The sequence below is a fragment of the Rhamphochromis longiceps genome, linkage group LG18 (genome assembly GCF_057381845.1).
Source record: "Rhamphochromis longiceps isolate RC_006_pf linkage group LG18, R_longiceps_female_GT1.1, whole genome shotgun sequence".
NCBI lineage: Eukaryota > Metazoa > Chordata > Actinopteri > Cichliformes > Cichlidae > Rhamphochromis > Rhamphochromis longiceps.
Window position 1 is genome coordinate 25,730,698 of NC_140574.1, and position 21,016 is coordinate 25,751,713.

At 43.0% G+C, this 21,016-nt stretch overlaps 2 protein-coding genes across 4 annotated transcripts; both read left to right on the plus strand.

The window, feature by feature from the left end:
• Positions 1 to 1,457: 1,457 nt before the first annotated feature.
• Positions 1,458 to 7,037, plus strand: kcnmb2a (potassium large conductance calcium-activated channel, subfamily M, beta member 2a). 2 transcript variants are annotated; one of them, XM_085390416.1, is made up of 5 exons: positions 1,458 to 1,606; positions 4,403 to 4,540; positions 4,666 to 4,836; positions 5,185 to 5,308; positions 5,532 to 7,037. In XM_085390416.1, the coding sequence occupies exons 2-5, from the start codon at positions 4,482 to 4,484 to the stop codon at positions 5,814 to 5,816; spliced, it is 639 nt and encodes a 212-aa protein (XP_085246542.1). In that variant the 5' UTR covers positions 1,458 to 1,606; positions 4,403 to 4,481; the 3' UTR covers positions 5,817 to 7,037. The 2 variants fall into 2 exon arrangements, with proteins under 2 accessions (XP_085246542.1, XP_085246541.1); XM_085390415.1 differs by having other exon boundaries at positions 5,113 to 5,308; positions 5,532 to 7,031.
• Positions 7,038 to 7,238: 201 nt separating this feature from the next.
• Positions 7,239 to 20,836, plus strand: LOC146648438 (phosphatidylinositol 4,5-bisphosphate 3-kinase catalytic subunit alpha isoform). 2 transcript variants are annotated; one of them, XM_085390406.1, is made up of 21 exons: positions 7,239 to 7,583; positions 8,388 to 8,803; positions 8,948 to 9,157; positions 9,243 to 9,493; positions 9,865 to 10,110; positions 10,338 to 10,423; positions 10,525 to 10,630; positions 11,972 to 12,124; positions 12,528 to 12,662; positions 13,192 to 13,316; positions 13,847 to 13,928; positions 14,428 to 14,592; positions 14,717 to 14,820; positions 15,048 to 15,219; positions 16,223 to 16,329; positions 16,627 to 16,748; positions 17,101 to 17,179; positions 17,405 to 17,575; positions 17,729 to 17,846; positions 17,954 to 18,105; positions 18,891 to 20,836. In XM_085390406.1, exons 2-21 carry the CDS (start codon positions 8,452 to 8,454, stop codon positions 19,159 to 19,161), a joined length of 3,207 nt encoding a protein of 1,068 aa, XP_085246532.1. In that variant the 5' UTR covers positions 7,239 to 7,583; positions 8,388 to 8,451; the 3' UTR covers positions 19,162 to 20,836. The 2 variants fall into 2 exon arrangements, with proteins under 2 accessions (XP_085246532.1, XP_085246533.1); XM_085390407.1 differs by lacking the exon at positions 8,388 to 8,803.
• Positions 20,837 to 21,016: the final 180 nt, after the last annotated feature.

Sequence of the window (21,016 nt, forward strand, 5' to 3'; positions counted from 1 at the left end):
GTACACGCAGAAGGGACCATTATTTTTAAGGACCAAATCCAAGGCCAGGGTATAATTACAGCAGCAAGCATGTGAGCTGAGTGGCAGGAAGGAGCTCTGTGGTTCTTCTGGGAGGTTGTCTTGTGTTACACTGTACAGTGTACACTGTTAATCAGCTGGACGATGCAGAGAAAGTCAAGTAGTGAGCAGTGACAGTATCAGATCTTGTGCTATAACTGAAAAGGGCAGACGTTCGCTCAATCGCTCAAAACCAAACGGGATGAGGAGAGATTGCAGTCAAGATGGCTCATCAGCTAGGGTCGGTGAAGTAAAATCCACCATCTGGTCAGGCTGTTGAGGAAATTACTGTTTAAAGGGAAGTGGTAAAAACAGGTTAAAAACCCTCCCAAAAAACTCTACAGATTTAATCTGCAAATTGTGTTTTATTTTCAAGCTTAAAAAAGCATTTGTGTACAAAATCTCTACTCATGGTTACTTGAAACAGTAAAAGCCTTATAAAATACATCACATGTGATTACATCACTCAAGATTTAGAAATTTCGCAGATTAAATTCTGAGCGAATGTTTGCTCTCACTCTTTCTTTCTTGCTATCTTTAGTCTTTATTTTTTAAGTGGATTTAATTGTCATTTTTGCTTTTAATGAAGAGAGCCAGAAGTTTAAAAAGCAATAAGATTCCCCCGTATAGAATAAAAGCAGGGATATCCCAGCGATGTGGTTTGCCTGATCAGCATGATCTTTTCACACACGTAATAATAAATATATCCCTACAAAAAATAAATAAATCACACTTTAACACCCATGTCTCCACCAGAGTGAAAGCATCACCCCTCATAATGAATTGAGTTACACGTTTAATGTTCAATCAGTGGATGGAGAGCCACCCTCCACGTTTATCTTTTTCCACTTTTTGAGGTTGCAGAGACACCTTGTGGCCACAATGTAGCTGCAACTTCTTTTTTTGTCTTGTCACAGCATTTGACTTTGAATTTGCCTAAACGTCCTGTAAATGGGGAAGCACTATGGTGCAGTGTGTAGCACTGTTGTCTTACAGCAAGGGTTCAAATCCACCATCTGTGTGGTTTTTGCATATCCAACCCGTATCTGTGTGGTTTTTATCCAGGCGCTCCAGCTTCCTCCCACAGTCACAAAGACATGCAGTCAGTGGTTAACTGTGATTGTAATAGGTGTGAATGTGAGTGTGAGTGGTTGTCTGTCTCTGAGCGTTAGCCATGTAACAGACTAGTGACCTCTCCAGGGTGTAGCCTGCCCCTGAACTGGATAAAGGAAAGTAAATGGATATAGACATATGTACAATATAAGGCCAGAAGCGTTTGAAGTAACTGCTGCGCACAAACATAGTAACAGGCCCAGTCAGAGGTCTGATCATTGTGCTGCCCAACACATTTTAAGGCATTGTAAAGGGAACTCAAATTACTGACCCAGGTATGGCAGGCATCCTGTTCACTTGGGGGTAAGAGTTTAAATAAGACGTAGCCAGCTGCTGTCCCCAGGAGCCTGGGCAGCATTTGGAAGAGCTTCTGCTGACAGTTGTACACCAAAGACTGGATTATCACAACAAGCCCCCCCACCACGAGCGACAAAAGGTAGGACTTCACAGAATTGACATGTTATCGCTGCGGTTTCAATTCAGCATAAGCTAATTCAAAAGCTGGGGCTTACTTCACTTCGGCTGTGAAAAGAAAGAGATTATCACGGACACCGGGGGAGAAACACAGGCCATGTGTGCTTAAAAAAAGAACCGGCACACAGCGGAAAGCTGACATTTAGCACAAAACGGATACAAAAGAGTTTGAATCTTTTACAGATCTGGTGCATGTGCTATTTATTTCTAAGCGATCAGATTTAGATGCAGTGCATTGACCTGTTGAATGGAGCACACTGTGATTTTCCTCCTGGAGTGGCCTAATGAATCATATGTTTTTTACTCAGTCGGAGGAACAGCGCTGCAACCTTCACAACTGCTGCAATAATAAATAGCTGATTTAGTTAACATGCAGCTCACTTTCCCCTGCATATTATACAGCATTACTCTGTGGCCCTCTGTAAAGCGCTTATACTGTACCTATGTGGGCTGCTGAGGGGCAGGACCAGCACTGGGACACATGATGGGAAAGCAATAATCACTGGAAGGACAACATGAACATACCTTTGTTGTCATCTCTTCACTGCCTCCGTTTTGTGCACCTTTGCAATCTTTCTAAATCTCTCTTTTCTCATTTTTTATTTTTTGGTCACTTGTGTTTCTTTTTTGTGGCTCCACAATTACGCGAGCTACCACGTGCCAGCTCTGTTCACTATCATTCAGTCTCGCTCGCGCTCACGAGATTGAAGCGAGGCAGCTGGATGAAACATGAACTAAGGACACACCCGTGAAAACATGAGGGGACGCTGGCTGATCGTATCGGCCTCTGGCTCAGGATGTTCATTAAAATGATAACAGGAAAGTGTGAACAATACGTTCCTGCTGCTGTAAGCATTTCCACACCAGCACTCGGTGCTGGAAAATCTCTTCAAGCACGCAAAAACTGTCACCCTGCAGAGCTTTGTGGGGTTGGACAGTATGCAGACCAAGTAGACTTTAAAAAAAAAAAAGCAGAGACATGAAGAAATTCGTGTTTTTCGAAACTGTCGACAGGCTCTTTGAACCTCTAACACTATTTCACTGCAGTTTGAGACATTTCACATAAATAGCACATTTCCAGACATCTCTAGAAATATATTTGAGTTAACATCACTTTAAATAAACCTCATCAGCTGCATTTTTGGTTAGCCTCACTTACCAGCGAGAACAGTCGAGGCCCATTCCTCACAGGCTGTTGTGCTGCCAGTGTAAATCAAACCTGCACTGAGCACAAGGCTCAGCTGCCAACACGTTTACAGCTTTCAAAGCCTTTAAAATGTTTTGCTTGACAGTTAAGTAGACACATGGAGTTAGGGGGTCTCTCTCTGAAATTGTGTGTGCGGGTGTCCACGTTTAGCTGAAATCAATACAGTTATGCACCGAGCTTGAGGCCCTCGAGGGGCAACGGCAGGGTGTGTGTGTGTGGGGGGCTGGTTAAAAGTAATAAGACACAGCGTAAAATTTGTGTGAGTGACTCCCTTTGTTGTGGGGATGCATGCAAATTCGTGTGGAGTGTTTGGAGAGAAGCGCATTTTGTTGATAACATTAATGGTTTCCTTCAGATGTCTTGTGTCACACTGGAGCTGTCTCTCAGCTACATTTCCCCTAAGCAGCTGGGAATGTGATACAATAAGGAAATTACTCATCTAAGAGGAACTTGCTGGCTTGTTTTCTAACTATTCTGGTCCCAGCATTCTGGCAGGGTTGTTATCCCCTCACAAACAAAAAAGAAAAAAAAAGAAAGAAAAGAAAGAGGCCGTGTTCATTCTGCTTCCATTTTGAGCCTTGAATGAAGCTAATGTTTTCTTTGGAGGGCTGTTGGGGCGTAAATAGAAGCTTTTTCTAAATAAATTCCAGCCTGCGGAGGAACTGATTTTTGATTTTCAAATAAAAGCAGTGACAATATGGGAAATTCACCCCAAGTTACAGCGTGCACATGCAGTCTTAATAGTGTTTTAAGACCTTAAAGATGACCAATTACTCCTAATGTCTCAGGTGCTTATTCAATTACATGAAAGCTAATGATATTAAAGAAGCTGTACGTACAGCGGCACTGAATGCTGCATGTTTTCTTGCAGTGGTAGGACCTGTGGAGGAGGCCCATGCAAGGTGTTGCTCTTGTGTCTCAATAGGTGCAAATGACTTTGTGTTGACAGTGTTCAGAAAACAGCAGGTAGGTTTTTTCTTTTTTTCTTTTCACGTGTGCCACGTCAGCATTAACGCCTTTCATCAGTGGCAGTCCGTCATCTTGTAGAATTCTTTGTGTTCAAAATGAGATGTTTACCTGGCGGGGCGTGCCATATCAAGTGCAGCATAATGAGGAACTGTTGTTCGAGGGCTATTTGAAGTAGTGTTTACTTTATCCGGAACGTAGTGCGTTTTGACAGCCAATATGCACCAGAGGTAAAGCGTGATTTGCGATTCTCACGTCTTACAAATCTCCCTTGGAACCACCGACTCGGGATTTGTGCTCTGTTTAGGACAGCGGTTCTTAACCTGGGTTCGATTGAACCCTAGGGGTTCGGTGAGTCGGTCTCAGGGGTTCGGCAGAGCCTCCACCGTGACATGCACGGCACATTTTGTGCACCACTAAAAAACAAATCTATGTCTTGAATTTGAAAAAAATCACATTTTATTTTTCACTAAAGAGGGGTTCAGTGAATGCGCATATGAAACTGGTGGGGTTCGGTACCTCCAACAAGGTTAAGAACCACTGGTTTAGGATCTTAAAAATAAAACCGGCTGCACTCTTTCACAGGTCTTTCCAGCAGCCTTTCCATTCTGCTTCATCAGACACAGGCGGACGTGCATCACCATCATTGTCGTCGCCAGGAAAGATGTTCTTTGTGGCAGGGGCCAGAAATACAGCAGGATCGGGAAGAGGAAATGAAAGGAGGTAACAGATTCTCATCATTTCAGGCTTGAAAAAGTATGAAATGTCAAGAGGACTTCGATTGCCAAAAGTATTTCAGCTACAGCTTAAAAAAAAAAAATTAACTCCTTCTAATTTTCCATCATCAGGACAATTTACCAGAAATTTCGAGAGGTAGATATATTGGACAAGAAGAAGACGGTGACCGCTCTGAAGCCCGGAGAAGATCGGGCCATTCTTCTGGGACTTGGGATGATCCTCTCTTCAGTCATGATGTACTTTGTCCTGGGTATCACCATATTGCGGTCCTATGCAGACAGGTACAGGCCTGCTAGTGTTTGGAGGAGGCGGCTCTGATATTTCTTTCAGAAACATGTTTTATTCATCAGATGTGCTTGTTGGCAAACTGTTTCTTTGCTCGTTCAAGCGGGTAAAATGCAAAAATGAATACTTTATGAAACCAGATCTCCAGGAGCAGATTACACTTTCCAAACTGAGCTCGTTTCATGGCATAACATCCCGAATGCTGTCTTTCTTTCCTCTTCTTCTTTTTTGTTGTCGTAATAAATTGGATCTTCCTTTAAATGTCAACACAGCGTGTGGACGGAGGAGGGTGTGTGTATTGTTCTCAACTCCACGGTCACAGCAGACATGAACTGTTCCTACAGCTGTGGGTCAGACTGCTGGAGGATATCCAGATACCCTTGCCTGCAGGTCTATGTGAGCGTCAATAACACAGGCCGTGTCAGCCGTTTATCTCACAATGAAGAGACCCGTGATGCCAGCTCTGAAGTGAGTACGGTGCCAGAGAGAAAATACTGGGAATTACTGAACTGTTTCAAATGTTGACAATGGCTGTCAGATGTTGGCCCGGCGATAGATGCCCAATTCAGAAATGTCAGATAGCGTGTTGTGAAATAAAACAAAAGTAGCTCTGAGTGCCAAAAAACAAAAAAGTATGACTGGCTGATTGCCCTCTGGATGACCTCTGTGTCCCTCACTCCTGTCCTTGCAGTGTTTCTATGTGCCCAGGTGTCAGAAGGACAGCACAGCCATGCACGCCATGATTTTGAACATTTCTGAGCGACTGAAGGCGAACCAGCAGGTCCCGTGTTACTACGACCCCAGCGAGCAGCAGGAGATGACTCTCTTGATTCGCCTGTACGATCACAGCGCCGTCTTCCACTCGCTGCTCTGGCCGTCTTGCACGCTCGCAGGAGGGGCCCTAATCATCATGATGGTGAAGCTAACGCAGTACCTCTCCAGACTGTGTGAAGAGATAGGGAAGCTCAAGACATGAAAAAATCAAAATAAACCAAGAAATTGATGGTTTGTGAGGGACGCACGACATAAAGGAATTGCTGGGAACCAAATGAATGTTTTGTTGCATCTCGCAAACCGTTCTCTTCAGCTGAGACATTCAGAGCAGCTGATTTTCACCTCAGAGCAAGTGTATAAATGTGAATGAACTGTCAGCTGTATAAAGATCTGAGCGCGGTTGGGAAGATGTTAAAGCATGGTAAAAATGTCTGAGAGTGCTTGTTTACAAGTGTTACATACCCGACGAAAACGAATCAATATTTGAACCGATGGAGAAAAACATCGCTGTCTGAGCAGAAGTGTCTGTGGCTGATGATGTCGAACAATGTGACAATGATAGGAAAGCATTTTGATAAACATGTGCCGCTTCTTCTTTTGTTCATCAGTTGTCCAGTTTCTTCAGATTTTTTTAAGGCTACACTCCACAGCATGCCATGATAAGTGAAGTTTTCAGCTAATAGCTTTTTTGTTGGTTGTATTGTTTTATGCCTGTCAAACTGTGTTTGGCAACTAAAGAAATGGGAGCAAATTGTGTGTTTTTGTGACAGACTACTAGTAACAACATGGCAGCGCTGCCAGGTTGTCTGTTCTGTGGTGAATGATTCATAGATGTTATGTGGCTTAACAAACAAATAGAACATTGTTTTGAAAATGTTCATGTACAAGGACTGGACTGAAAATGAGTGAAAAATCAGAGACATCATGACACAGCGTACATGTGCGCTGACTCAGCCTACCAGACTAAATAAATTGATTTTGTATTCCAGGATCACAATTTTTATTGATTACATCTCTATAATAATTTTCTATTTGAAATTACATCTTACATTGTGGTAGTTCGCTGGCTGTGTCTGGCTTGTAACTGTAACAAATGATCAATCCCTCAGCATTTACAAGGTAGAAAACAAATACAGATGCACCTCTGCTAAATGTTCACAGCTTTTTTATAATGAAAGAGAACCTGATTTTTAAAACCTGCATCACAAACACAGGCGGCTGCCTGACTGCATATCCATATGCTTGAATATGGCTTCTTCAATTATCAATTTTTCAAAGTTTTAAGCTGCTCACACTCTAATCACTCAGTAATCTTGACCATTTAATCTATTCCTTTGCTTATTGAATATAGACTGTTTGTTTTACAGATACTCGAGAAATGTGTGGAAATATAATGCCCTGAGTGTACATATATAATTAAATAAAATAGTGCTGCAATCGTATTTTGTAGGCTTGTTCACTTCACGTTTCTATAAAGGGTTTGGACTCTGCATGTGCAATCTGATAGCTTTTCTTTGGAGACATTTCATTTCAAGAAAACAGCGAGCAGGCAGTTTCCCGTCAATTCCCCAGTCTTATCTCATGACAAACTCCTCCACCAGCTCGGTCAGTGTGGGAAGGCGGTCCGAGACGATGAGCCTGTTAGCATCCCTCGAACAGGCTAGCTGTGTGGAGCTAGCGTGTTACCAAGCAGTGCAGTATATTTTCGGGACGGCACGATGACGAACAACAAGAAGTGTTATAGACTTACTCCACTACAGAATATTGACAACCTCGGTGGGAGCTAGGGACGTGTTTCCTTCTGAAAAGCGGCACTGTCCCGACCACCCCGTGTCACTCTTCGGATGGACTAAAGTAGCGCGGCTGCTTGGGAGTTCTGGAGCGGATGGGATTTACTCAGCTAGCCGCGGCTAATGATTGAGCAGTCCGACTAGCTTTACGGCTAACCGGTTGCCGTTAGCTGACACAGGTAAACCTAACATGTTAATTTTGTTGTTGTTTTGTTTTTTTGCAGTGTGTTTGGTTTTGCTGTTGATCGATAAAGCTATCCAGTTACTCACACAACACTGTTCACGCTTACCCTTTAATTACATTAGGGCCAGCGTGAAAATAGCGTGTGCATGAGGAGAGGTCTTACTGTATATGACATTGATCTTCTTGGTGAACTTGGCTAGCGTGGCTAGCTAGCTCGTCAAAGAAACATTATCTAAAGTTAAACCACCAGACAGCAGTACACATCCAACCAGTCAATGTGTATGTCAAGTTCAAGGCTTAGCTGTGTTAGCCGTGATAAACCAATATACGGGGAAATTTGCTAGCTAACAAGTTTGTTTACATGATTCTCAAAGACCTTTTGAGTCCACAGCCCTGCATCAGTTCATTTCTGTCCACTTTAACTTGAGCTAATTCAACACCAGCTGACACATGTGGTCGATTTTGCGCATCTGATGAGTTGACAATTTTTGTTATCATTGGATCAGTTTGTAACGTCAAGTTGTTGGCATATGTTGTGCTGCCGCTCTTGTGCTAACCGAGCCAAAGAAACATCTGTTATATAAGTAGCACACAAATACTAAAGAGTGACACTACAGGTATTCTACAATTATTTTTGTTCGTAATTCTTCTAAAATTCTTCATAATCAGTTAAAGTTTGATGTTTCCAACTCCCTTGGATATAGTTACATTTTTGTATATCCTGTCACTGAGAAGCAGCTGCCATAACTGTAGTGAAATATTTACCACAGGCGTAATTCTGCTCCTTTCTGTTTCTCAGTTGGTCGAAATTGCTCATCTGGTAATTACTGGGCTCAGAATAGAGAGGATCTGCTGGCGAAGCCATGGCTCCCAGACCATCATCGGGAGAACTATGGGGGATGCACTTGATGCCCCCCAGCATTCTAGTGGACTGCCTTCTGCCAAATGGCATGATTCTCACGTTGGAGTGCCTCCGGGAGGCCACACTTACTACAGTCAAGCATGAGCTTTTCAAAGAGGCCAGGAAGTACCCTCTCTACCATCTGCTGCAGGAGGAGAGCTCCTACATCTTTGTTAGTGTCACCCAGGAAGCAGAGCGGGAGGAGTTTTATGATGAGACCAGGAGGTTATGTGATCTTAGGCTTTTCCAGGCCTTCCTCAAGGTTATTGAGCCAGTAGGCAACAGAGAAGAGAAGATTCTCAACAGAGAGATAGGTACAGTTCCTGAGTTACTATGCAGTTAAAAACAGCCCGTATTTATTTGGTTATACTGTGTGTTATATACACTGTATTGTGTTGTCGTTGGCTCTCCTTTTTAATACATAATAACAAAACGCAATTGCTTTTTTTCCCTTTCAGGTTTTGCTATTGGTATGCCTATATGTGAGTTTGATTTGGTGAAAGACCCTGAGGTGCAGGACTTCAGAAGGAACATTTTAAACGTTTGCAAAGAAGCCGTGGACCTCAGAGACAGCAACGGACCCCACAGCAGAGCATTGTACGTCTACCCTCCCAATGTTGAATCCTCAGCAGAGCTTCCCAGGCACATCTATAGCAAGCTAGACAAAGGTGAGGCATTTTACTCCGAGGTGGGCAGCACCCCTCACTGTGCTGGAACTGTTTTGCCAATGCTTTTGCCCTCCGTTTCCCTCAGGTCAAATCATTGTGGTCATTTGGGTCATTGTTTCGCCCACCAATGACAAACAGAAGTACACCCTGAAGATCAATCATGATTATGTACCAGAGCAAGTGATTGCAGAAGCCATTCGGAAGAAGACGCGCAGCATGCTGCTCTCCCAGGAGCAGTTAAAGATGTGTGTGCAGGAGTATCAGGGAAAGTACATCCTCAAAGTCTGCGGCTGTGATGAGTACTTACTGGAGAAATACCCTCTGAGTCAGTACAAGGTAATCTAATTAAATCTTAGCTTAGCTGCAGCTGATTCTATTGTACTTAGAGGGGGAGAGACAGATCCACCTCACATCAAATTATCATCCAACACAAATGTGTTCGACACTTAGGGCATGAAATTAAATTTCTGAGGAAATGTTCGGCCAGTCAAGTGTGCACGTTCGAGAAAAGCCCCACACACATCACACAAGTACAAAGTGCTGAGTGCGTCAGTTATTGCTGAGCTGCAATTATAAATTCTTGGAATTTACATTTTGATAGGCCCAGATGTGTACGAATGGCTTCAAAATGTCAAAATGACACGAGCGGCGTCAAAATGTCACAATCGCATCTACTTCAAAATGTCACTTTTATCTGTCCTCAACAGTATGTGCGCAGCTGTATCATGCTGGGAAGAATGCCTAACCTGATGCTAATGTCAAAAGACAGCCTGTATTCCCAACTGCCCATGGATTTCTTCACCATGCCGTCATATGCAAGGCGAATATCCACAGCAACACCCTACATGAATGGGGAAACAGCCACCAAGAATCTGTGGACTATCAACGGAACGCTAAGGATTAAGATACTGTGCGCCACTTATGTCAATGTCAACATCAGAGACATTGACAAGGTACAACTGCAGTACATTGTTGTCATCTTGTTTTTCTTTAAAGCTCATCTGGCTTGTTTCTCATTTGAGTAAAATTTATTCTGACTGTAATATTCCATCTCAGTAGCTTGGAGATTATTAAAAGATGTTGCACTGCGTCTAGCCGTCTCTCTCAGTCAGAAATGTGCTGAAAGAAATCGTTATCGCTTAGATTACTTTATAAATCTTTTGATTTGTTGCTGATCTAGATCTATGTCAGGACTGGGATATACCATGGTGGAGAGCAGCTGTGCGACAATGTCAACACGCTACGTGTGCCGTGCTCAAACCCCAGGTTGTGCATAATCAAAGTGTTTTGTACTCTATGATTTTACTGAGCTTTGTGGCACTAATGTGACTGATTCATATCTGTGGTTATGTTCCTGTTTGTGGCAGGTGGAACGAGTGGCTGACTTACGACATGTACATTCCAGAAGTCCCCCGAGCTGCCCGACTCTGCCTCTCCATTTGCTCTGTCAAAGGACGGAAGGGAGCTAAAGAGGTTAGCACTGAAATGTCAGCATTTTATATTAAAATCTTCAAGGTATTGTCGTAAAATTCGCATATTTTCTTTTTAAAAAATCCCGAAATTGAATCAGTCACGGCACAGTAAGTGAAGTTGGCCCTTATAATGGTCCAGTAGCCAAAGATGGTTGTTGACAGTAAGGCATTGTTAGAAATTAATCTTTCATCAACTGCTTCTGGGACCTGTGTTCGCCAGTCAGCCAACTGGAATGCAACTACAACTCATGCCCCGATCTACTCGACACGGGCACTTGTTAAAAAACACAAACCGAATTGATGGAAGTAAAATGTGCCAAAAAAAATGTTTGGGATGCCAACCAAGAAAAAAATGTAGCTGATCTTTTAAAATGACATGCTCTTTAACTATGATCGTGTCTGTGCCAAGGAGGGTGTAGCAGAGAAAGAAACAGCGTCGATGTTGCGTTGGTGTGTCATAGCCTGTGATTCAGTAGGCATTGTCAATCACGCAACCTCATGCATCGAACGCGACTGGTTTATTCTATCCGTGTCTCATCGTGTGACTTACAAGGGTTGAAAAACAGCCTCAAAAATGGTCTTTGCTCCTCTTGAATCAAACCTTTAATATGGAGAGTGAATAACAGCCTAATATAAACCAATCAGTGCCTCAGATGTTATCGAAACTGTTCTCAAAATTATTCTCTGCACCTCCACTGAATTTGGTGCAACAGAAATGAAGCACATTAATCTTAGCTATTGTGTTTTTCTTGTACCATCTCATTAGCCACAGAGTGGTTGTTTTGTTTTGTTTGCCCCCTCCGGGGTGAAAGAGGCCACGATTTAACACCTTGTTGATTTTGGCCAACAAGTGTGTTTTAATATTACAGCAAGCACTCGTGGAGAAATTATTCTGTCAGAAATGTATCAAAAGCACAAGTGGTGTATCTGCCCGACAGCCAAACAAACTAGCATGGTTTTAATTAAGAAGTCAATCAGTAATTGGCCCTTTTCCCAGCAGACCAGCAGCAGATGCGATTAAGTTTCATGGTGCGCGTGGTTTAAATGGATTTCCATACAGGAGCAGGGCAGGAGTTGGAGCTGTGCAGTCTGCCTGCTGCAGCTATTTTTTCTCTTCTTGCGGTTTTTTGTTTAAAAACCATGTTTCTATTAACAGTTATGATCAGCCAAACCAATGATGCACATGTACTTTGGACATTTCATTATCGTCTTACCTGTTCTTACTTTATTATCACCAACTTCCCTGTTTGTTTTTATTCCACTGCACCTGTCTGCTCCGTATCCACCAGATGTTGCCTTGCTGATGATTTTCACATGGATCCTTTTTACTCGTTTCCTGTAGGAACACTGTCCCCTCGCCTGGGGCAACATTAACCTGTTTGACTACACCCACACACTAGTAGCAGGGAAGATGGCTCTCAACCTGTGGCCTGTCCCACATGGCCTGGAAGACCTGCTCAACCCTATCGGTGTCACGGGCTCCAACCCTAACAAGGCAAGTGGCAAAACTTTCTTTGTTGTTTGCACTTCCAGTGTTTCTCTGTTCTGTATATACAAACATGTTGATAATAGTAGCATTGTATCTTTAATTTGCATAAACCTGAATGAATCAGGATGCAGTTTATAAACACTTGAGTTTTTGCCAGCATCTGAAGCTTTTCACATACACGCATTATGCATAATAATAACTTTTAAGCCTCGTGACCCAGTTATAGCAAAGCTGGCGACACCTTGTACAGTTTCAGTAATGCAGCAGCTGCTGCTTAAGCTGCTCGATTTAAGCAACCTAGCTCCTTATCCCAATTAATTAATTACTCATTGACACGGGCGCCTTAATTTGATTACAATAAACACCTTGAATGACCTTTTCCCCTCTTTACCGTTTTCTAAACATACAGGAAACCCCATGTCTGGAGCTGGAGTTTGACCATTACAGCTCCCCTGTCAAGTTTCCTGATATGTCTACCATTGAGGATCATGCAAACTGGAACATATCCAGAGAGCTTGGCTTTAATTACTGCCACACTGGTTTGGTAAGAGTAAACACGTGTTTGTTGGTTTCTGTTTTGCTTTGCTGGTCAGATACATGAACACATTATCTGACGTGATTTTCATTGAAGAGCTGCCACATCATAGTTCATGTGCACTCTACACAGAAAGTATGGGGGCCTATAAGGTTTATCTTTCTGTTAAATATATACACAGTTATATAATAAGGTCATTTTCTTCGCCTCTTGGCTCTGTGATGTGATTGAGAGTGGATATCCCTAATAATGTCATCTCAGGGACTCAATCAGGTGCAGCCAATCAGAAGAAAGGTTTTCCTTAAAGGGAGAGGAGCTGAAACGGATCGTTTTAGACAAAGGATGAACCGATGGGCCTCACCAAGGCTCAGTACAAGATAGACTTAGACTATTTTGAACTGTGAATCATGCAGTCACTATAGCAAATGTGGAGCTGGAAATGAGAATAATCATCCCGCTGTTATATGACAAGTGGCTCTAGAACCGACTCTGACCTCCTTGGTTTGTTTTGCTAAACTGTGTTATTTTGGTGTCATAGAGTAACAGACTGGCACGGGACAACCCCCTGACTGACGGCGACAATGAGCAGCTACGGCAAGTGTGTAACAGAGACCCGCTTTCTGAAATCACTGAGCAGGAGAAGGACTTCCTGTGGAGACACAGGTAATGATGTGTGCTGGTATGCTTTTATAAAGGGCTTTTGAGCTAGTACCCACTCGGGGCGATTCGTCTTTACTCTGCTTCAGTCTTTTTCCATTACAATTGAATAGCACCTAATGTGCCGACATCATTTGTATGCAACACAATAATGGAGGATGTAGAGGAGAGGGTACACCTGAAGCTCAGTGTATGGCTTTTTCTCAGACTGGGGTAGCACGATTTTGTTTTTTGTGTAGCCGTTGCCGGCTCTCACGACGCCACTGTCCAGTCTAATCAGTGGCATGCAGCCTGTTGATGTCACGTTTTCAGATTGACTCAGTTCGCTTGGATCCCTGGAAGAGTAGGCAATACAATACACCACCAGTACCACCTAATGGAAAACTCTAATGACAAAATGAGCAGTAGGACGAGTAGGTACTAGTGGAAGAGTTGGCCCCTGGTTATCAAAGCTGCTAGATTTGTACACAGAAGTCTTTAATGCTGATGGTGGAAAAAGTTATAACTTATTTGTTTTGTCACCAATTTTATTTTAGACATGACTGCATCAATATGCCAGAGATCCTTCCCAAGATCCTCCTGGCTGTGAAGTGGAACTCCAGAGATGAGGTTGCACAGGTGAGTGCGGGGTTTCTACAGCTCATACACCTTGATATCACTTTTTAACAGTGATTGAATATGCTTACTCAAGTTCTCGACCTGTTTTTGCACATGAGCCACAGCATGACTTTTCTAGACCCAGCAGGGCTTGATGCGAGAACCTAAATGTCATACTCAGATGGATTGAACTCGAGCAGTCTTCACCCTACCAGCTCCCTAGTACAAAGTCTGTGTGATGTCAGATTGAGCCAGTGTGAGAATAGAGCAGGCAGGCTGGAGATTTCACGGGGAGTGAGTGAGTGTAATGTGTCCTGCCTCCTTCAGCAGCTACCTAGGGAACACTACACACCTAAATCTATAGGAGAACTTTGCAGTGGTGAGAATACAACTCTGACACAGAGAATCTGTTGTCTGCAACATGTATGAAGGGGCAACTTCTCATAGTCCTTATACAGCTGTGTATTACAGGGTTGTTCAAAATCTGTGTTCTGTATTTAGCTGCCTTTTCTCATTTCAGATGTATTGCCTTCTAAAGGACTGGCCTGCTATCAAACCAGAACAAGCCATGGAGTTGTTGGATTGCAACTTCCCCGATCCTATGGTCAGAGAGTTTGCTGTGAAGTGCCTTGAGAAATACCTAACTGATGACAAACTCTCCCAGTATCTCATTCAGCTGGTTCAGGTGTGTTTAGATCAAACTAAGCCGCGGGAGCCATTTTCATTCTGCCATGTTTTGCTGATGAGTCACATGTTTTGCTTGATGGACTGAAGGTATTTTCAATATATTCTCTGTGGCCGTGTCTTAGGTTCTGAAGTACGAGCAGTACCTTGATAACCCACTCGCACGGTTCCTGCTGAAAAAGGCGTTAACCAATCAGAGGATAGGACATTTCTTCTTCTGGCATTTAAAGTGAGTTTATTTAAAAGGATTTTCTTTCAGGAAGTTGGAACTGTTTGTAAGCGAAAGGTTAAAGTCTTGTTTGAGTGTTTGGCCTCGGGTACGGATGAATTTAAAAAACATACTTTGAAGATGCCTCACATTGGTTTATGTTTTAGGATTTCCAGGGAGGCAGAGTGTATTTTCTTTGGGACAGAACCTCTTAAACTTTTTTTCTTTCCTTGTTTTTATGCGTGAAGGTCAGAGATGCACAACAAGACAGTGAGCCAGCGGTTTGGTCTGCTTCTGGAGTCCTACTGCCGGGCCTGTGGCATGTATCTGAAGCACTTGAGCAGACAGGTGGAGGCCATGGAGAAGCTCATCAATCTCACTGACCTCCTCAAACAGGAGAAAAAAGATGAGGCTCAGAAGGTAATCTGACAGCTGGCAGCTGTTTGGAATGTGATCCACTGAATCGTTTGGTTTAATCTTGACAACATCTGGACCGGCCTGGCCGCAGGGACACCACATTAGAGTGCAGTGATAGAATTTGGAGCTTTGCTTTTTCTCTCTTTTTTTTTTCCCTCTTAATTGCTTGTAGTAAAATATTCAGCCACACTGGCATAAGATATTTCATCTTTTTAAAAAGCTTTTTGTAATCACTCATTCAGTGTATTTTTTGTTATCATTATTATTATTATTATTATTATTATTTTGCTTTTGGGTCTTTATGACATCAGTGAGAGTGGAAAAACCTCAATCATCTCAGAAACATAGATAACAGAAGCCCCACCCACCTGCTGTTCCAATTTTCTGTTTGTGAGGGGTAGCCAATCAGAAGAAGGGATGCTGGACTTAATCAGCAACCTCCTCGTTTAAGACAGAGGATGACCCGAGGGACTCCACAAAGGCTCAGCATGAAATAAACAAGGATTATTTTAAACTGTGACTCATGCAGAGCAAACCCAGAAGAGTCAAATGAAAATATTTCATTGAAATGAGAACAATGGGTCTCTTATCCTTATAGTACTAGTTCCAGTTAAATATGGAACTTAAGGTTAGCAGTCGTTAGTAGTTAGTGAACTTAATATGTAGCTACAGGCTATAAAAATGTTTTGCTACTAGTTGCTATGCCAGTCACAGGGGTTAGCTTGGATGGCTTGGTCATGTATTAAACCAGTATGAAATGCCCAGTGCCCATCCAATCTAAATCTACCTGGTGCTTCTTAGATGGTTCAGCATGGCCACCAGAGGGTGTATGTCATTGCCTGAAAGCCCTCAGTGAAGGAGCATTACCTCATTGTGAGAGATTTTGCTGAAGAGAAGCAGCAGAAAGTTGACTGTGATTGCTGCATATGAACTTAGGCCAGCCCGTTTATCCAGTTGCTCAGCACCTGAGGAAACTAACTGTCACATTTGTTTAATCCCCTCTAAGGTTCAAATGAAGTTTCTGGTGGAGCAGATGAAAAGACCTGACTACATGGATGCACTGCAAAGCTTCACCTCTCCGCTGAATCCGGCACATCAGCTGGGAAACCTCCGGTACTTCAGCACTCTTATCTAACGCAGTCCGCTCAAATGGTTGGCATTTGATTTTTATTCCCCCTGCAGGTGATGCTTTCGCCCTCTCCTCTCCGAGGCTTGAAGTATTACCAGATGTGATAAGAGCTGAACAGTTTGGTTCATATCAAGCACATTAGGACCATTATGAACTGAATGCTTGTAGAGCTCTGTTGCTGTGATGAACACAACCACAATTACAGAGGGCTTTCCTCCTTTCCTTTTATATACATGTATGTGTATTTTTCCTGCTAAAACATATCCATGTCTTTACTTTAGCCTGGAGGAATGCAGGATGATGTCATCAGCAAAGAGACCTCTGTGGCTTAACTGGGAAAACCCAGATATGATGTCGGAGCTGCTCTTTCAGAACAATGAAATCATCTTCAAAAATGGAGATGGTGAGTTGTGCCTCTACCTCCGCCTGTCTGTCCTCTCCTCAGCGCTGATACTCTCAGCACACACACACACACAGACCTGCCGAGCATGCGCACAGTTCAGCCTGCGCTGCGTCGTTTCATGCTACATAAATACAACTATAACTGCGCTCTTAACGCAGAACTCAGAAGGAGCAGTGCTCGTATTTGACCCCCGCTTCACGGCAGCAGGTTGTGCTTTTTTGCTGCAGCGTCTGTGACCAACATGACTTTGAAAGCTCTGCTCCATAATGGATCATGGAGTTGATCAAAGCAGCTCAGCAGCTCATATTCACCTCACCGTTATCCACCTCCTTGTCTCTCTTTGCCTCTGCAGATCTGAGGCAGGACATGCTGACGCTACAGATCATTAGGATAATGGAGAACATCTGGCAGAACCAAGGCCTTGATCTCAGGTAGGCTCCTCACTTCGTCATGACAGCAGGGATGCAGGTATCCATTAACAGGCACCGGACCTTTCATGTTCTGCGAGCCATACTTGAATGCAGATTAGCAGGCAGACCCTGCCAGCCACCTCACGTCATTTAATATAAAGTCCATCAGTGCTGTCTTGATATATATATATATTTTTTTTTTCTTTATCGCCTTGCCTCTCATGTTTTCTACGCTTCCTCTTCCAGGATGCTGCCCTATGGCTGTTTGTCTATCGGCGACTGCGTGGGTTTGATCGAGGTGGTGAGGAACTCTCACACCATCATGCAGATCCAGTGCAAAGGAGGCCTAAAGGGGGCGCTGCAGTTCAACAGCCACACTCTACATCAGTGGCTCAAGGATAAGAACAAGGGAGAGATGTGAGCTCAGTAGAGATGTTAATTAATGTTAATTATTAATGCCAAGCCTTTTTTTTCTATTTCTACTTCCTTTGTGACGACATCTGCTTAAATTTCCTAGACTGCCTCAAATGATTTTGCCTTTTTTTTTTTTTTTTTTTTTTGCCGTCTCAGGTACGACCAGGCCATCGATCTGTTCACACGGTCGTGCGCAGGCTACTGTGTAGCTACATTTATCCTGGGCATAGGAGATAGGCACAACAGCAACATCATGGTTAAAGATGATGGGCAGGTAATGATTACAGCTGCTTCTCTTTCTGAGTTAAACTTCATCTCTATACTTTAGATTTTTTGGTTTATCCTTTATAATTTAATGTGTCATATTTTCTGTGTTCTCAGCTGTTCCACATAGATTTTGGTCACTTCCTTGACCACAAAAAGAAGAAGTTTGGGTACAAGAGGGAGCGCGTCCCCTTTGTGCTCACACAGGACTTTTTGATTGTTATTAGCAAAGGAACGCAAGAGTGCACCAAAACGAGGGAGTTTGAAAGGTAATGCTTCACCCACAGCGACGCTGAAAGGGTGGATGAGGTGCTTTTTGAGTCCTCTTTTTAAACTTTTTTGTTACAACAAATGACTCAGCACAGCAACTAGTCTGTGTAAAAATAAAAATCTGAAGGTGTTAGGAGAGAAACGGAAGAAGTAAATAAATATAAATCAAATGGTAGGCACCACAGGCTTGTAGCAAAGACAAAAGATCAGACAGTCAAGCCGTGACAGATGTGGCCGCTAGTGATCTTATTGTAAACACACACCAAAGGTTTTCTGTCACTGATGAGATCTGAGAGCAACAAAGTGACTGAAGAGTTTGTGAAACAAAGATCCGGAGCCCAGATTCTCATAAACTGTTTCCTGGCGGAATGACGCAAGCTGCTCAAATGTTCCATAGAAATTCTGGATCAGGTTTGTCATTTATCCAAGACATGGAAATGTTTTTCCTTGCAGCGTATGCAAGGATGTAGTCTAATGAAGCTGATGTCCGCAATATTATTCCAAATTGGATGTCCCGAAAGAGATAAAGGGTCCATGTTCAAAGACTCTCCCAGTATCTTTTGCACCTCCTGCAAAAATGTCTAGGGAATGAATTTTTGGACACAGCCAATCACAGTGTGAATAGGTTCTAATTGAGGTCTTGCACTTCAAATGTAAGAAAGTCGATGATTCTTCTGTTGTCTTTGACTGCACACAGTGCCAGATTTAAAATAGCAGCAGTCTCTGGTGGGTAACTGGGGTGGGTAACAGAACTTGACCCTGCTCGTTTTGCTTCCCTCTTCAGATTCCAGGAGATGTGCTACAAAGCGTACCTGGCAATCCGGCAGCACGCCAACCTCTTCATCAACCTCTTCTCCATGATGCTGGGCTCGGGAATGCCTGAGCTGCAGTCGTTCGACGACATCGCTTACATCAGGAAGACCCTGGCCCTGGACAAGTCGGAGCAGGAGGCCCTGGACTACTTCATGAAGCAGATGAACGACGCTCACCACGGCGGCTGGACTACCAAGATGGACTGGATCTTCCACACGATTCGCCAGCATGCCATGAACTGAGGAAAGAATGGTGGCAGCAGCAGGACACGAAGAACCACAAGAACAATAAAAAATAAGCAAGTTGTTTCCCCTAACACACTAAGGCCTGGTGAATATTTCTGCCAGTGCTTGACTCTGAAACTTTGCCTGCCAGCGAGACTCAAAACGAGCACGCTCAGAAGAAATGCCTAAATGCTCCTTTTCCTTCTGAAATTTCTCTCCCTGCATTATGAACTTAAGAAGGTGGAGTTAAATTTCACCTGTTGTCTTCATAGGAGCTAAGCTAGCGTGGACCTGGACAGCATTGGCCTTTATGTGAACCAAGTATAGACAGGTTACATTTTATCTTTTTATTTTCAAAGCTTCTACAACCATCAACATTAAGAGAGGAACTTCATGAAGTGATACACGATGAGCACAGCTAGCTTTTTATAAAGAGAGATTGAAACCGAATTATTTCAACTACCTATTTTTGAACTGATGAAGGCGGGGCCAGGTGAAGATGGGGCTGTTGTTGCAGCGGGCAGCTCACCTGCCAGGTACTCTCAGAATTTTCCAATAAGATTATATAAACACTGAACAAACCTCAAAGTTTTTTGGGAAAACCTCAACTAAGCATTTAACACTATTTGAAGAAATTGCAATGATGACCTATTTGTAACCTACCCGTGTACAAATCATGTCCTGTCATATAAGTGACTTTTTGTACAGCAGTATATCCATATACTTGTATGCATTTGGTGCACATATTCCTTTTTGAATCTATTCTCTACTGAGCCAAAGTACTACATGCATAACTCCACTAGTCAGCAGTCTTATTGTTAAAAACAAACAAACCCCCCCCAAATAATCACTACTATTCCAAGTCTTGTGTGTACTCTTAGCACTGATGTCTGCAGTATTTGTTTTTTTTCTTGTCTGTCAGTATTAGTTTGTGTCACATGTAGAGGCACAAACGTGTCATCTATTCAGTGCACATGGACCCGAGAAAACCTTTCTGATGACCAGCTGGTTAGGGTTCGTCTTTCTTTTTCTTTTCTTTTTTGGATGCCCCAAAATATGAATTTGGCCAAAAGCGTTTTTTGTTTTTTTCCCCCCTTTTTGTTTGTTTTTGTATTGCGCTAGTTTGTTTCAGGAAAACAAAGTTTTTGCTCAATACGTTAGTTAGAAAAAACATTTTTTAAGGTCATCCTCATCACAGAGTCTCGGAACATTTAGCCAGCACCAGATTCATGTTGGACGACACTGACAGGTCGATAAACGTCAGGCTCGATAACTCGATATCAGCAGATCCCTGTTTTTTCCTGTTTGGTGGTTTTATTGTCGTTTAGCTAACACGGGTGGGGAAACAAAGGATGTGCGGTGTTCATTTCGTGTGCTGTGCAGTTACTCTATGCAAGTCATAATACTATAACATGTACTGTATACTGATGTCGGGCACAGAGGGAAGCGCATCTTCCCCCTGGCGTGCTTGCACAGAGAACCGTCGGTGGACTTTGTATAGAAAGTGCATGGAAGAAGGAAAAAACCCAAAAAAACTCACTTAAGTTGCCGTGTAACAGTATCGTCTACTTCCCAGCAGAAAGAGCTGTGCAAAACACCTCTGCACCCTGCCTTTTACTTGTCCTTGAGAAACTTTGGAGCTTCGGTCTAAGCCATGTGTTTAAAAAATAAAACAAAAAACAAAACTTTTTTGCTCTCAATCACAGAGAGCAAAGAAAGAAAAGTATCCGAAGTTATATTTTTGAAACCTTCCAAGTGTCTTCTTCCATACCTGTGATTGTTGCCCTGTGCGTGGAAGCGTGGCCGGCGTTATCGCTGCACAGACTCTCGTACGCGTCCATAAGTGTTGTAGCTTTACTAAAGTGATGCCTAA

Excerpts from the sequence above, each read along its gene's own strand:
- kcnmb2a (XM_085390415.1), top strand. The coding sequence starts at position 4,482 with ATGTTCTTTGTGGCAGGGGCCAGAAATACAGCAGGATCGGGAAGAGGA. Across the intron at positions 4,541-4,665 it reads GGAAGAGGAAATGAAAGGAG|GACAATTTACCAGAAATTTC; the intron begins GTAACAGATTCT and ends TTCCATCATCAG. Across the intron at positions 5,309-5,531 it reads CCCGTGATGCCAGCTCTGAA|TGTTTCTATGTGCCCAGGTG; the intron begins GTGAGTACGGTG and ends CTGTCCTTGCAG.
- LOC146648438 (XM_085390406.1), top strand. The coding sequence starts at position 8,452 with ATGGCTCCCAGACCATCATCGGGAGAACTATGGGGGATGCACTTGATG. Across the intron at positions 15,220-16,222 it reads AAAAAGATGAGGCTCAGAAG|GTTCAAATGAAGTTTCTGGT; the intron begins GTAATCTGACAG and ends ATCCCCTCTAAG. Across the intron at positions 18,106-18,890 it reads AAAACGAGGGAGTTTGAAAG|ATTCCAGGAGATGTGCTACA; the intron begins GTAATGCTTCAC and ends TTCCCTCTTCAG.